General features: G+C 40.3%; 1 protein-coding gene and 1 pseudogene across 1 annotated transcript; both read right to left on the reverse strand.

Annotated features, from left to right (window-relative positions):
- Window positions 1-3,593: 3,593 nt before the first annotated feature.
- Window positions 3,594-5,666, reverse strand: LOC145497791 (uncharacterized; annotated as a pseudogene).
- A 7,481-nt stretch (window positions 5,667-13,147) lies between these two features.
- Window positions 13,148-13,828, reverse strand: LOC145498523 (Golgi-associated plant pathogenesis-related protein 1-like; the record flags this gene model as incomplete). The annotated part of the gene is made up of 1 exon (XM_081478442.1): window positions 13,148-13,828. A coding segment is annotated over one exon (663 nt), but the record flags the coding sequence as incomplete, so codon positions are not given.
- Between the last annotated feature and the right edge of the window lie 2,897 nt (window positions 13,829-16,725).

Raw genomic sequence — 16,725 nt, forward strand, 5'->3', positions numbered from 1 at the left:
GCAGTCCAGCAAACCCAGAGCCAATCAAGTCAACGCCATTACCAAGTAGCCCATGGCAAGATTTGGCCATAGACCTATTAGGTCCATTACCATCAGGAGAATCTGTCTTAGTCATCGTTGATTACTTCAGCAGGTACTATGAAGTGGAAGTCATGCGTTCGACAACGTCAGAGAAAGTCATAGAGTGTTTGGAGAAAATCTTCACCACACATGGACTACCTCAATCACTTCGAAGCGACAATGGTCCACAGTTCAGATCAGAAGTGTTTGAGCGGTACTTGGAGGATAACGGCATAGAACACAGGAAGACCACACCATTGTGGCCACAGGCGAACGGCGAGGTGGAAAGACAAAACAAGTCCCTCCTCAAGAGAATGAAAATAGCTCAAGCTGAGGGAAAAGAATGGAAGAATGAAGGTCCCAAGTATTTGGTAGCATATAGGTCAACCCCTCATACTACCACAGGTGTGAGTCCAGCAGAACTCTTGTTTGGCAGAAAGATGCGTACTAAACTACCTGAATTGAGAGAGGAGAGTACAGAGAGTGAGATGCGAGACCGAGATGGCGAAATGAAAGCCAAAGCTAAACACTATGCAGACAAGAAGAGGAATTCCCAGGAGTCAGACCTAGCTCCAGGTGACAAAGTCTTAGTAAACCAAGAGCGCAAAAACAAGTTGTCAACACCATTTGCTTCTGAGCCTTATGATCTTGTAACCAAAACTGGGAACAGTGTTGTCGTTGAATCACCAGAAGGCGTTCAACTTATGCGAAACACAACCCATGTAAAGAAGTACGAGGAAGCATCACAGAACCCGGAGGAAACAGCTCCATTGCTTGATGTTGCTGATCCTGTAGAACCGGAAGCAGAACAAGAAAAACTGAGCAGCCCGGTTATGACGAGACCAACAAGGGCCAGGAAACTGCCGGAAAGATTTAAAGACTTTGTTATGGCCTGAGCGTCATTGTTAAGGACTCTGTTTTGACATGAATGCTATTGTTAGAAACTTTGTTATGACTTGATGTCATTATTGACTGTTACGGTTCAAAAGAGGAGAATTAATAATTTTTATGGCCAGCCGTTTTGTGAGTTTAAGTCGTACTAGGTTTTTAGTTGATTTTCAATTGTGTTGACATTTCCATAAGATCATAGTGGTTATACCAAAAAAAGGAAGGGATGTAGTGTTTGTAAGGTACATTTCGGTGCATCATACATAATATACTTAAGCGCACAATGTAAGTTGGGAAGTTGATTATTAAAGCAGCATGGCGGACTTCTAGATTGGATTCGTGTGTCGTATCCGTTCATTGCAATAATCCAGTTCCATCGGTTGTGGAACGTGACAGGGGGGTTGCTTGTCCTTCCTCCCTGCCCCCCCCCCCCTTCAGGATGAATGCACACCTGACTCCAGTAGATACATTATCATAATTATATTTTGGCGGGGAAAGATCACCTAATTGTGCACAATTTTTTCTGCTTGAAGCATGTGTTTTGGTATTCAAAGAAGTACGGGCTTTTCTCTAGGTTCTGGGTTTAGTAATCCGGCATTTTGGATTTTTCATACGTTCCAGGTTTTAGTAACTTTGTGCTCCGGGTATTAGTATTCCTGCGTTCCGGGTTTAACTATCTGGTGTTTCGGCGTTCCACCGTTCCAGATTTTAGTACTGACCTTTCCTCCCTTGTAGCGAGTCAAATCATTCCAAGTTCGCACTAATGCAAACCAATTTTTTTCGCTCCTTATTCAAAATATTCAGTTAAGTTAAGTTTATATGTTGAAAGCTCTAACCTAAAAAGGAAGATGTACCACAAATAAACTTACCCCTAATTCTACATCCATCAAAATTCCAGACAGGGGTCGTCCAGCATTCAGGTGTGAGCCTGTTTGCAGTTTTACAAGGTTAAAAGCCGAGACTTTGGGTGTATTTCTCAGTAGTACTTCTTTAGTTGTGCGTAACGAGTAATCTGTAGTCTCGGAGTTGACTCTGCTCGGTCTAAAGGTAAACACCGGCCCATGTTGAACTGTTCTTGACCTCCCCACACCACGGGCAAACCTGAACACCGTCAACAGATAAACATGCCTGACTCGTTCCGGCTCGTTTCTCTTGCGTGACTTACGAACAGCGCGCAGGGTTTGGTGGGACGTGACGTATGTCATTTTTGACGTGACTAAAGTACTAATTGAAAGTGTTTTCCCAGGATACCAATAAGCCACAAGTTGTTTACGTGGAAGTGTGAACGGTTTGAGTGCAGCTGTTTCAAGGAAACCATTTTGCACTAAAAGAATCATGCAATATTTTCGGGACAACCAAGTCCTCATCAGGGCAACCAAAGTCGGGGCTTAGTTTGTCCGACATTTGCCACAAGGACAACCTACGGCTCGTGTTTTCTACATTTCCCTCGTGTTCTCAAATGCCCGTCGTGTTTTTATCACAGTGTAATACACGGCTTAGGCTTCTTACATTTGTTAACGTAACGAACAGAAAACGAAGTAAATGGTAGGAAAATAATGGTCACGTGGCCATTCCATAGGCTTTTCCACAAATATCGCGTAAAATTGCCTCGCATCTTTCCAGAAATTCCCTTTTAAATATCAGAAAAATTGTTTTAAATACGTTCAAAACCTTCTAAATATCTCTTCTTTTAGTTGTAAACAACACCGATTTTGAATCACTTAGGGCCAGGAGGGGAATAGGCCTGCCACCGCTGGAGCCTCATGTTTAAACATGATGATGGAACTGTGGTGTCCCTTTCCGAGGTTTAAGAATTATTGTACCAGAAACCAGCTCGATGGGTATTTTTATCCTGATACAAGCAATCAAATCAAACATAACTTTTATCACCAACAACACTGTCCTTTATCTCTTAGTGGCAGGTTCACGACCTTGAGCCATGCAGACATAACAAGTCAGGGGCCTTGTCAATACAAGCATCCGTTTCGTAACCTTTCTCGCTCTGTACGACACTATTTACCTACCAGGAGAGAGGAATTTCAAGAAAGCAAAACAATGAAGATTTGGTTATTTTAAATCATTTTATTAAATTCCAGTCGTTCAATAAGCTTTGTCTACCTGTGCTTCTTAAAACACCAAATACGTCCCTTCCTGTCATAGAATTTCACTGACGGCTCTCTCATAAACATGTCGTCATAGCAGCAGGCCTTCTCAGGAAGACAACTTCCCGGGTTTACGAGCGGTGCCTTGAGATTAGGGCTGCATGGCTTACGGTCGCCAGATGGAACGTCGCAACCTGCCTCTGAGAGATAAAGGACAGTGTTGTTGGTGATAAAAAGCAATGACAATAAGAATTAAGAACAATTGATTGAAAAAAACATCAACACCGGGCATCACCTACATGTAATTCATTTAACCAATCAATCATTTATAGTTATTAATTCAATTATCGTGTGTTTTATTTGGCCGCTATGCATGATCATTGCTGATACAGGCTGTTGCATCAATTTATATACATTATGCATGTCAAAAGAAAGTATCCTTTCTAGATCTCCAGATGTAAATCGACGTTTCGAGCGAAATATTCCAACTACATGGTCGCTTTAATACAAATCAGATTTAGTTAACATTTTAAGACAGTCTGTCTAAATTAACAGCGACACTCTTATAATTCAACACTCGATAATAAAACAAACCCAAATAGCAGAAACACATTGTGGTGTATTTCACCTGGTTGTTTTCGTGGTTCTATATTTTCCGGTGCAAGTTTCTCCTTGTTCATGCTCGTATGAGAAGGCGGAGCGTAATGTGCAGTGACATAAGTCCCATCTTCAGGTTTAATGTTGAGCCCACAGCCTAGCTTTGTCTCTCCTTTCCACACCACTGCTTGGAAATGCCCGATAACGTCAGATCCTCGACCTGATTGGTAATCATAGTTGTTCTTGATCTCAGAATACCAGCTCCTCACCGCCCCTGGTATGGCTCCCTCCATTTCGTCCATTCCTTCCCATCCCCAGCCTTTCCAAGAAATGCTCTCCGTGAATTTGTCTGTCCATTTGGAGTGGTGCATGTAGCCCTTCGCGGCTTGTTGGTCCGTCCATTCCTGTGCGGATTTAGCAAGTTCGGGATCGCATTCCAATGGTGGAGAGCCGTGGAGGTCTCGGTAATAGTTATGCATGTTGAGACAAAGGAGTTGGCATTCTGGTCCACATGCTGCAAGAGGAATATAGCTAGCTCTAGTGTCGAAATCAAAATTGTTTTAATTTTTAGTTGTTGCTATTCTGGTCCACATGCTGCAAGAAAAGTATAGCTAGTTGTAAGGTCCAGCCAAAATTGATTTCTGTACAATTTCTACCGTCATATCAAGAGATAACAAGACTAGAAGCGCGCTGGGTAGTAGTCACTGTAAATTACGGTATGATCTAGGATTTATTTTGTTTTTAGAATGGCATGATGGTTTGCACACATTTACTCTAAATGAGGAGTGGAAGGAACCATCGACAAAAAGAATTGTACGAGCTGTATCAAAAATGTTTTGTCATTTTTACCAACTTTTGCATGTAACGACATGCTTACTTAGTCCTTCTCCGCAGAATGGCTCTCCTCCAGTATCTAAAAAGTAGCAAAAAAGAAAAAAACAACTGATTTGACATTTTCTCTTTATCTGTTGTTCTCACTTAAATAATCACATTAAATAAAAACGGTAAATTTAAAAATGTAGCCCTCTCAAGCTACCTAGCTGCAGAATTAAGGTTAACAAATAAATTCCATGTTTAAATAGATTTCATGTTTCCGTTCCGGTAATTGATAACCCATGACTTCGAAATGTGGTACTGAGGAACAAAAAATGTGGCGTACAAGTCGATAGCAGTGTGTCACTGATCTATATACTTATGATATATTTACTGTGTTCCAAACACGAGGCACATACAAATTAAAATACCTGGTGAGCCTGAGGTCGGACCTTCAGTTGTGGAAAGTTCAGTTAACGCTCCTGTGGTAGATGGAAGTGAAGTAGGAGTTGCGGTTGATGACGATCCCGTCGAGGACGGTGTTTCAGAAGTTGAATATCGAGTGGTCGTCGAGCCTATAGAGGCATCAGCTGTTGTTGGTGAAAGTTCTGTGACGAGGCATACAAGCAAAAGTTCAGTAAGCGTGGCAAAGAAGCCAACCACTAGATATGTCCTGTTACCCTTCTTAAACTGGGCTCGAATACCAATTGTTTGCGGATACATCCTCTCAAGGTAAGGTTATCCTTGCTATGTTTCCCGTCGTAAAGACGGCAACAAATCCAGTCTGAATAGTTTTATTCAATTGCTAATGATCGATCAACGTGACACGAGCATGACGGTACATGATCACTCAGCTCCAAATTCAATTTGCTGGTGAAATCGCCCGAAGGGACTCATACGCGAAAGGGGTTTAAATTACAGATTTGTTAGGGTGCGTAGTGCGAACAACCAAAGTCGTTTTAGTGTATCGCTTAGGGTTTTACCGTAGCAAAATCGGAATAACGTCTTTTAGCCGTTGAGAGAAAGCTTGATACACCACTAGTTTGAGTTCGTTTTTCAACATTTTTCAACAAGCATCCCCGACTCTTCTATGTGGTAGTTCCTCCCATGGCCAGGGAAATTGCACACTTTGTCAAATCTGATTTCACGCAAGATCGTTATCTGTTGTTTTCACTTAAATATTTACATTACATGAAAACGTACATTTAAAAAGTATCCTTCTCAAGCTAATAGCTGTAGAAAGATTACCAAATCGATTCCATGTTTAAATAGGTTTCATGTTTAAATGAATTCCATGTTCCCATTCCAGTAATTGATGACTTCGAAATGTGGTAGGAACAAAAAATGTGTCACACGGGGCGATAGCCGAGTGTGTCACTGATATATATGCTTATGATGTATTTACTGTGTTCCAAACACGAGACACATACAAATTAAAATACCTGAGCTTGAGGTCGGACCTTCAGTTGTGGAAAGTTCAGTTAACGCTCCTGTGGTAGATGGAAGTGAAGTAGGAGTTGCGGTTGATGACGATCCAGTCGAGGACGGTGTTTCAGAAGTTGAATATGGAGTGGTCGTCGACCCTATAGAGGCATCGGATGTTGTTAGTGAAAATAATTCTGTGACGAGGCATACTAACAAAAGTTCAGTAAGCGTGCAAAGAAGCCTACCACTAGATATGTCCTGTAGCCCTTCATAGACTAGGTTCGAATACCAATTGTCTGCGGACACATCCTCTCAAGTCATGCTTATCTTGGCCTTCTAGGAGTCGACGCGCCTGCAGGAAATCATGGTAGTTCCATTCATTTAAAACAAATATTCAGCCCAAGCTAATGAATAGAACTACCATGATTATATTTCCCGTAAACGCATCCCATGCAGGAAATTGGCCTTTTGTTTTGACAGCTCAAAGGAGGGTGCTTATTGGAAAGAGGGTCATTTTTCTATTAGAACATCTACATCTAATTAACAGCGGATACTTCAACTCACGAACTGTAACAATAGGAGCTCTGATCATAATGTTCAATATTACGTTTAGATGAAAAGTAGACTCCATAATGCATTCTAGTCTTTTGCATGTCAATACCTTGAAGAGTACTTCCACTGTGGGGACGCTTAGTTGGAACGAGGTGCTTAGTGGAATAGGAGCGCTTTTGTGCCTGGTTCACATTTCATAAGAGGCGAATTATGTAGTGCTCGATGATAATCTTGAGGCAGAGCAGTTAACATGTAGAATTACAAGCTGTGTGTGAATGAAAGAAGATGTTTTTTTGCCAGTTTTAAAGACTACCAAGTTATTTATAATTCTCTATATTTTAGATAGGGTGAGCTGTCGCCGTTTCCTTTTTACCATAGCACTTCGAAGTTTTGAAAAGAAGATTTACTCTAAGCGGCTGAAACTTCCAGTAGCTGTTCACTCATCCCTCCGTGGAAATCTTGATATGTCAATTGCGTTTCCATGATTTTTGACTAAAACAAAGGGGATGGGTTCCGTCCACCTCCCCCCTCCCCCCCCCCCCGCCCCCTTGTATTACGGAGTGGGTACGAGTTACCTTGTGCGTCCGAGGTTTAGGGACGTTCGGCAGTAAAACGTTTACAAAGGTAATAAACAAAATTACATAAGGTCAGTGCACACAACGTGTACGTGACTGTGTCATGGCAAAATTGAACGCCCACTCGAATAAAGTGTCCTGCGTGCCCGAGGCTGACTTGTGTTTTGACCGAGTAATTTCGAATTCCTTATCCAATCCAGCTCTGCAGTTTACAACATCTGTCAAATCTTGAGCTTAAGACCAAAGAACGCAACGTTTTGTCGTCCAATGATTATAGAAAACTTTAGCCTTTTATATGTTATTGTTGTAATATCATAATTAGTTCAAAGTTACGGTTCACTACACCGAGGCTAAATGTCGAGGTCATCGAACCGGAGACCCCGAATTTGTGCCCTTGCAAGTTCGCGAAATATTCACAAGAGGATGATGATTTTATATCGCCAGCGAGCACATGGTGGAAGCACCCTGGAAATCGCCTGAGTCATTTTAGGGTTAGAAATGACTTGGATTGTTTGCAATTCGTGCACGAGAGCAAGGAATTCGTGAGACCCACTTTGACAAGATACGAGCTATGGTATTTCGTAATTTAGCTACGCCTTTGTTCACTGTATGCAAATTTAAGCTGGCCTAAATACTTACCTTAACTTTGGAGTCACGAAACATCGAAAAGTCGATTTTTATCCTTGGTTTTTGATTGTCACTGCATTTTCAAACCTTTACTGATAACAATTTTTAGCCTCCATTTGTTGAGAAGAGAAAGCTTGGTCACCTCAGCGCTTGTCCCAAAATATACCCTCTTAAACAATGTAGCTGTTGAAAAGGGGTGTGTCGGATTTGCTTCGAAGGGAAGCAATGTAAAAAGAAGAAGAAAGCTACAACATTAGGAGACCTCTGCTTAACACTAGTGAAGATTCAGTGGTGAAATGCAGAAAAATGATGTGCATACATACATGCAGGCAAAGCAGTACCTCAAAGCAGTCGCTTTATAATACTTGGGTGCGTGGGCAACCTGGAATTCTAGCTAACATTGATTGTACACGCACCTGATACCGTTCCACAGCAAACGAACAGAATGTACAGTAAAGTATTTGTCATCTTCCAATAGCGCAAAAATTCCAGGAAGATAAAGAGGGGTAATTCTTTTCCAGCCTTTGCAAATTCGAGAAATCTCGATGAGCGGGACAAAGAAGTTGATTACTCTTAATCGAAAATGCCTTAGCGTACGGCTTTTGAGATAGTTTGGTTACCATAGTAACTCAGAATCCTGACAATAAGTTCTCTTTTCAGAAAATAATTTGTCATAACAATGCATTGAAACCACAACTCGGGAGAAAGAAAATACTCTTTCGGTTACATAATTATTTAGATGTTACCTAATGCGAAATATTTCCGTTGATTTTAGCTTCTATCAAGCTGATTAGTTGTAGCTCTAAGCTGTAGAAACATCCATTATAGTCTCCTCTGTTGAGCTGGAATGGAAGAGTAATTAACCGAGGTTTTTGTCATCCGTGATGACGTTTAAAAGAAACAAGACGTAAGACCATCATGTATTAAGAGATTAGCTCTAAAGTTTTACATCAAGTCACTTAAAAAACATGGGTAGGTACAAAACTGAGAGATCTTGCCTTTTTTTCTCTTCCTCCTGACTGGACCACCATGTATGATTAATAAATGACCCTAAGTAAATGTGATAAAATTCATAATTGTAAAAACGGCGAACCATGAAGGTATTGAACTCCAAATGGACCAAGATGTAATGACGTTATACTAATGTCATCAATGAGGTAACTAGATGTACCAACCATCAACCAACTAACTGGTTATCACAATAATCACTTGACCATGCGAAGAAGCGCGGTTCATGTAACGTTATAATTACGAGTTGAGTGAAGTGATATCTTCTACAGGCCGGGATGGGGTGTTGAATACCGACGGCGGACGTACATGTAAGCTACTACTCAAAAGGCGATATAATGGACATCATAAGTAGTCGAGATGGTTACTCGGCTGGAGGGTTATTTAAAACATCTTCCCAATGGGACTTAAGAGCAGCTTCGCCTAAATATCAACTAGACTTGGAAATAGCGAAAAAATCGAATTTCTTCAAACTCGCCCAGAATGAAGCCCTACGGGCACTAGTTACAAAAATATCGTTTTAAGTTCGATAAATCAAAAATTATTTTTTTCCGCAATTTTTTCGTTTCGATGCCCCAAATCGGCCAAAATCCATCGAAAATGAGCGGCATATTCAGAGGCTCGTAAACTCAAAAGCAAAAATCTTCATTACAAACTGTCTGCACGTCGTATTTGTACTTCCTTTCTTGTCTATTTAGAGCTAAATAGATCGTGATTTGATTACAACTTAAATATTTGACGAATTTTTTAAGTTAACGACCCAAGACAGCTTTACAAGAGGTCTACATTTAGCCTATTTTCAAATGCTAAAAAGGCGTTCTGGTACACGGCTTTTCCCGAAATGACTAGTTTGGTTTGAAAGAGCATTGTTTCTTCTTCAAATTACTGAAATAAAATTTTTGGGTAAATAAAATCGTGAGCGCTGAGATAGCGAACTAAATGCAGTACTTCGTCCTGAAAACGTGACCTTTGACCCAAGCGTAACGAAACCAATTACTGCAAGAAAACCCGGAAGAAAAGCAAACGTTCCGTTATTTTGAAACAATTTCTAGTGATATCTCTCCGAAACCATGATTGCAAGAAACTATTTCCAGATATAAAATCTTGCAGGGTCAAAGACGGAGCTAAAGGGCGCATTTTGACACAATAACTTTGTTTGCTGAGAATTGAATTGCAGTCAATTCCAGTGAAATTTGCAAACTTGACGTATGTTAGCCGATACTTACCGGAATATTTATATTAATAGAAGAGTCGTCTTCTTGGATTAACCTTCAAAAGAAGCTGCATCCAGATTTGGACACCTCAAAAAGAAGAAATTTTTAATATTCCGTGACCTACCCGATGCTATAGATTCCATGCACATGCCAACCGCATGTTTGTCGTAAAACCAACTGAACTCCACTGACAGTTTCCATGGGCAACCCCAAAATAAACAATCCCCAAAAATGTAAAGTGAAATTGGCTGTCTTCATGAACAGTTAGAAGCTAGAGTCAAGTTCTATTACCTTTAAAAAGTGCTTGATTTTATTTGTTTGTGTCGACTTTGTTTACTACTCTCACGTTCTAATGCCGCGAATCATACAATCGGTCACACCAAAACAGTGGAGACCGTGTAGACTGCAGACACTTGTTTGGGCTTTTCATTGTGACTCCTTCTTTTGGGTCTAGTTACAAAATAGTGTTAAATTTATCTGAAAGTTTGTCATTTATCCACAGGCTGCACAAGCGCAGTATTTGACTTTTGATTCAATAGACAAACGCGTACAAGACTTTGTTTGGGAAACTTACTCAGTCTGCACGGTCCGCAGTGTTTTGGCGTGACCGATACTACGCAGTATTCGAACGTGACAGTAACGACTGAGTGAACAAAGTAGAATCGAGCATTTTTAAAAGGTAATGGAACTTGACTCTAGCATCTAACTGTTCATGAAGACAGCCAATTTCACTTTACATTTTTGGGGATTGTTTATTTTGGGGTTGCCCATGGAAACTGTCAGTGGAGTTAACTGAGTTTTACGACAAACCTGCGGTCGGCATGTGCATGGAATTTAAGCTAATTTATAGCAGCGGGCAGCTCACGGAACATTAAACATTTCTTCTTTTAGAGGTTTCCAAATCTGGATGCAGCTTCTTTTGAAGGTTAATCCAAGAAGACGACTCTTCTATTAATATAAATATTCAGGTAAGTATCGGCTAACATACGTCAAGTTTGCAAATTTCACTGGAATTGACTGCAATTCAATTCTCAGCAAACAAAGTTATTGTGTCGAAATGCGCCCTTTAGCTCCGTCTTTGACCCTGCAAGATTTCATATCTGGAAATAGTTTCTTGCAATCATGGTTTCGGAGAGATATCACTAGAAATTGTTTCAAAATAACGGAACGTTTGCTTTTCTTCCGGGTTTTCTTGCAGTAATTGGTTTCGTTACGCTTGGGTCAAAGGTCACGTTTTCAGGACGAAGTGCTGCATTTAGTTCGCTATCTCAGCGCTCACGATTTTATTTACCCAAAAATTTTATTTCAGTAATTTGAAGAAGAAACAATGCTCTTTCAAACCAAACTAGTCATTTCGGGAAAAGCCGTGTACCAGAACGCCTTTTTAGCATTTGAAAATAGGCTAAATGTAGACCTCTTGTAAAGCTGTCTTGGGTCGTTAACTTAAAAAATTCGTCAAATATTTAAGTTGTAATCAAATCACGATCTATTTAGCTCTAAATAGACAAGAAAGGAAGTACAAATACGACGTGCAGACAGTTTGTAATGAAGATTTTTGCTTTTGAGTTTACGAGCCTCTGAATATGCCGCTCATTTTCGATGGATTTTGGCCGATTTGGGGCATCGAAACGAAAAAATTGCGGAAAAAAATAATTTTTGATTTATCGAACTTAAAACGATATTTTTGTAACTAGTGCCCGTAGGGCTTCATTCTGGGCGAGTTTGAAGAAATTCGATTTTTTCGCTATTTCCAAGTCTAGTTGATATTTAGGCGAAGCTGCTCTTAAAAAACATTTCAAAATTTTGACCTACCTCGATCTTTCTTCCTAGACAATGTTGTTAATTCAGGGAGAAAGCAAATGTTTTCAGCTAGAGGTGAAAAGAGTGGTACAATACGGTTGCACCTGAACATCAGAGCGAGGAACGAAAATTTTTTTGAAGTAATTAAAATAACATAGTGCATCAATATATTTTTCGCTCACTTTAGGGTCAATTGATTAAATAATAGATATAAGCCTGGTATATTATACATGATAATTCTTTGCACACGTTAAAACCAGCGATGTAACGTAAAATTTGGAACGTGTTAGAGTCAGTGTGGATTGTAGTGAGCAGTCATCGGGCAACGCATTACAACTTTATGTTGCTTACTAGAACTTATGTACATGTAGCAGCATAAATTTACCTACTTTGCTCATGCCATTTGTTGCAATTTTTCCAGGCGGGACATGGCGGGGGTAAAGTTGTGGGAGTGTAGAATCCCTCCAAAACCCGTAATCTGCCTTCCTTTCGAACTATTGTCTCGGAACTGTACATGCGCCTTTTTTGGCTTGCTAATGGCTCCACGCAAGTATATAAGCAGGTCTCAATTCCATGCTTCTTAACATTTTATGACCTATGACATAAGCAACGTTTTGTTTACTTTGAGATAAAACTTTGTCTAAAGCCTCAGAGTAAGCTAAGTGCAAGTCAATGACATTGTTAGGTTCATGTTTTTAATAATAGTATACGTATTAATGAGTATAGAAAGTTAGCATTTCACATTTCTCTCTCTCTCCCTGTCATTTCCTTTACTTCTTCCGTATCCCTCTGGTCCCCTATTCTTCCAGGCTCCCACTTTCTCCTCCACATTTTGATTATTAAAAAATACAGATGGTTAAAAACTCTATTAGTCAAGATTCTAGATTAATCTGTGACAGAAGGATATGCTTCTGTCTGTGATTAAGGGTTCAATATCCGTCTTATCGCTTTTCTGTGCGTTGAAACTTGTGTCGACATCGAAACTAAGACATTCTAAGGTATAGTATGTAATGAAACTGGAGAGACGTTGAAAAAATAAAAAAATTGAGTCGTTTGTCTCAAGTCTCTTATTTTAGGAGCTCCCTGCCTCCTTCTTCTTAAAGCACCATGTTCTTCCTGGCGGCATATAAAACCACGTATCCGGTTCACTCATGTACATGTCGTCATAGCAACATCCTTTGTCAAAGCAGATCGCAGGTGTTACAACAGGTGCCATTTGCGCCTCAGTTGCCGAATCACCAAAACAATCAACACGTTCCCTTGAGGGAATTTTACAGGCAGTAGCTAGAAAATAAAGAAAATGTAAAGTTAACTAAGTGGCAATTAATTATTCTCTTCACTAACAAGATATACCTTCTGTTTAATAAAATCAGTAATCGATCGGTTCCATCGAAATGAATGTGTAATTGCTATTGTTTAAAACTGATTATTTTTCAAATGAACGAGAGTTTTCTGCTCAGTTAAATTCCAATTTGGACTACCGTATTCTCTTATGCCTTTTATGCTACATCTGCTTCAAAAGGCCACTTACTTCCGAGTCGCCTCTTGCGGCCTCTGTGTCAAAACAAGTCTTCATATGGATGATGTTCATTTTTACGTAAGTCAAGCTCATTTTCATATGCAAGGTTTTGCACCAAGAGGCGCAACGTAATTCCGGAATGGTCAATTTACCTTGTCGTTTTCTTGGTTTTACATTCTGAGGTGTTAGTTTCTCCCTGTCCATGCTCGTATGAGAGGGTGGAGCGTAATGTGCAGTGACGTAAGCGCCATCATTCGGTTTGCTGGCAAGCCCGCATCCTAGCTTTGTCTCTCCTTTCCACACTACCGCTTGAAAATGCCCAATAGTGCTGGAAGCTTTGCCAGTTTTGTCGTTATAGTTGCTATTCTTGATTTCAGAATACCAACTTCTTACCGCCCCTGGTATGGCTCCCTCCATCTTCCACATTCCTTCCCATCCCCAGCCTTTCCAAGAAATGCTCTCCGTGAACTTGTCTGTCCATTCTGAGTTGTACATTTTGCCGTCTGCTGCCTGTTGATCTGCCCACCTCTGGGCTGATGTTGCCAGTTCCGGGTCGCATTTCAAAGGCGGCGAATTATGTAGTGCTCTATAATAATTATGCATCTCAAGGCAAAGTAGCTGACAATCCGGACCACAGGCTGAAGGAAAATAATTAAATCATAGGTAGTGGTAGAGATCGGATAGAGAGTGTATGTTTAATAATAATAATAATAATAATAATAATGACTTTATTACCGTTTCAATCACATCTAGCAGTGGAGAATCCCCACTGCCAATAGGGGACACCTAACTAGAACTATCTTTGGTATGTTTTTTGGTTTGTGCGTGTATTCCAAGGGCTGGTGGGAGGGGGGAGCCGTGAGGATCATCTACCTAAAATACGTCCGCTACCTGCTGCGTTAAGATTTAGCCCACAAAATAGTTCGTTAAAAACTGTTTTAAACGATTTTTTACTCAATCCAGCTCCACAGTTTCCAACATCTTTCCAATCCTGAGCTAAGAGAGAAAGAAAACAACGACTGCTTGGTCAATCATAGTATTGTGATAACTTTTGTGGGTTAAAACCGTCCATATATGTAGCTGTCAATGAAAAAAAGCAACAAACCTCAACCCCCTAATAGTAGAAAACGAACACATTCAATAAACTATTCCTCCTTCGTTGCCAGCATTATAACACTAATAGTGGTTGCTTAAGTGTCTGACGTTATATTAAAGCTGGTTTTATATTAGAATCGCGCTTCCCATCCCGGCTAAGCAAGATATAACGACTGGCCTCGAAACTTTTTATTAATATGACCACCCCTCCGACACTCCACCGCGCGCAGCTGTTCGTATAACGGGGTGGTCGCATTATATTAGGGCCGGGGGTATCGTAAAAAAAAAGGAAATAGCTGGTTGTCCAGTTTATGAAGTGGTGTTGGGCGGGGTTTTGCTGTGTGACCAGATGTTAGTACCTGCTGATGGTCGAATTAATGGGCGTTAATCTAACGTTCCATTGTAGTTATGGTTTTAAAGCTTTGTTTTGTTAATCGTTTCTAGGAAATTGTAAGGACTGAGAAATATCAAAAATTCAAAAGTTCCAAGGTAAAAATTTTGCAAAGAAATGTTTTCTTTTTTCTCTGACATGCACTAGCTGACAACACCTGATAGTTCGTGAATGGTGTTTTACCATGCATAGCCTTAAATTTCAAATTCATAAGGAAATTACAGTTTTAGGTTCCAATTGTTAAAAAAATAAGAATGCTCAGCCTCATTCCAAATGAAGAGCAATCCGAGTAATATATTTACAAACTGGGGGCAGTAAAAAACGACAGCAACATGGATTACTTATTGGGAGTTAGTGAACGAATATGACGCTCATGAAGTTTCCAGAACATATATAGCGCTTATACAAGTACCTGATATCACCCCAAAGCAAGCCAAAATAACATGAAGAACAGCATCTCTCATCTTCTAAGGTCTTCCTACAAATCAGGCATTCAAGACAAATAAAGAAAGATAATTTGCAAGAAGTAAATCTCTTCGTATTTACAGTGAGATACAATTGACGCATTTTTGACGTATGTAGCTATAGATTTTATATATTTTCTAAGAAATCGTATTTAGAGCATTGCCATTTATTATAAAAATGAACTATTTCAGCCGTTTTAGCTGAGGCAAACATGATTTGTTTGGGCACGGTGATTACAATGAAAGATTCGCTTTCGTATAGGTAGATTTTTGGTGCATGGCGCGGTAGGTCAGTAGTGCTAAAGTGGTGCTTTTGGGAGGGACCTCCTGGGTGCGTTTTTACAGCCAACCGTCACGAGACGAGGTCATTTGAGTTAACTGGATTCAACGAAACTATTGGGAAAGGTGCGTGCCACTAATAACTATCATGGTAGACCCTTACCTTACCTAGCCAGTGATGATAAGTGCACTGTTCCTATAATAACTGAAATGCTATATAGTTGATAAGTTAACAGGTACCAAAGATCAATATAGGTCACTTTGAAGACCCATGTCACCGTCACATGACCATCCTTGCATACAGCGGCTGCGCCCGCAGTACGAGCAGCAGTCAAAACTGAGCTGTCCTATCTGTCCTAAAGAAGACAATAAACTTTTTTTTTCGCAGCTAACAAAATTAAGGCATTATGCTAAAGTTGCTTTGGCCTCATCTAATAGTTAACCTGAGAATGCTGGGTTTAATTTGACGAGGAACAGCATGTATCATAACTGGCGACACTTGACGAACTACGAGCGACTTTATGCCGGCGATCCATTTTTGGCGCCAAATTAGAAGCTTGGAAAAACAAAATGTTTCATATTTTTCACTTCTTGTGTGGCTTACACGAAGTGTGTAGCGACACTATGTCATGATCGGATTTATCTATTTGTCCGCGAGACACGAGAGTCAGTCACGTGGTCTTGTGTCGTACGGCGCACTAGTCTGAGTTAGCCACTTCGGTTGTAAGCGTGGTCTCTAGTTTCCCCTGCTTTTAGTTTTAAGGACGTTCGCGCCAATTGTTTCTGCGCATCATAATTGCGCACCCAAATTTACACGCCACGTCATGCATGAGAGCGCGCGCTAAGTAATAAAATAAGCAATGATAGGGAAGATGACCATCGCTATAGCTTTGCCTGGATTTAACGATCTTGGACGTCCGGTGACCCCTACTTTTCTTTCTAGAAACAGATTTTATTTACAATTTATCTCCACATTGTCCAAACATGAAAAAAATCAATGTGGGAAGTTAAAAAAAATTCAAGATTTCTGTCCACGGGAAATCGAATCCTGTCATCTTGCGGCTGCAAGGCGCGTGAAATTATGGTCGCTAAATGCGAATTTGTTTTTTAAGGAACCTCACCAATTGACTAAATTCACCTAATAGGTCCACCGCTAAACAATATTTGGCAGAGAACATTTCACTTGACAGATCTGACTGAAATATTTTGGGGATTACGAACACTGTGACCTTATTCGCTAACGTGGCCCGTTTTTTTTTTTCAGATTGAGGATGTTCTTCCGGGCATGTTCTCTCCAAAAAAAAAGTCGGTAATTA

Source organism: Orbicella franksi, chromosome 9 (genome assembly GCF_964199315.1).
Source record: "Orbicella franksi chromosome 9, jaOrbFran1.1, whole genome shotgun sequence".
NCBI classification, from domain to species: Eukaryota; Metazoa; Cnidaria; class Anthozoa; order Scleractinia; family Merulinidae; genus Orbicella; species Orbicella franksi.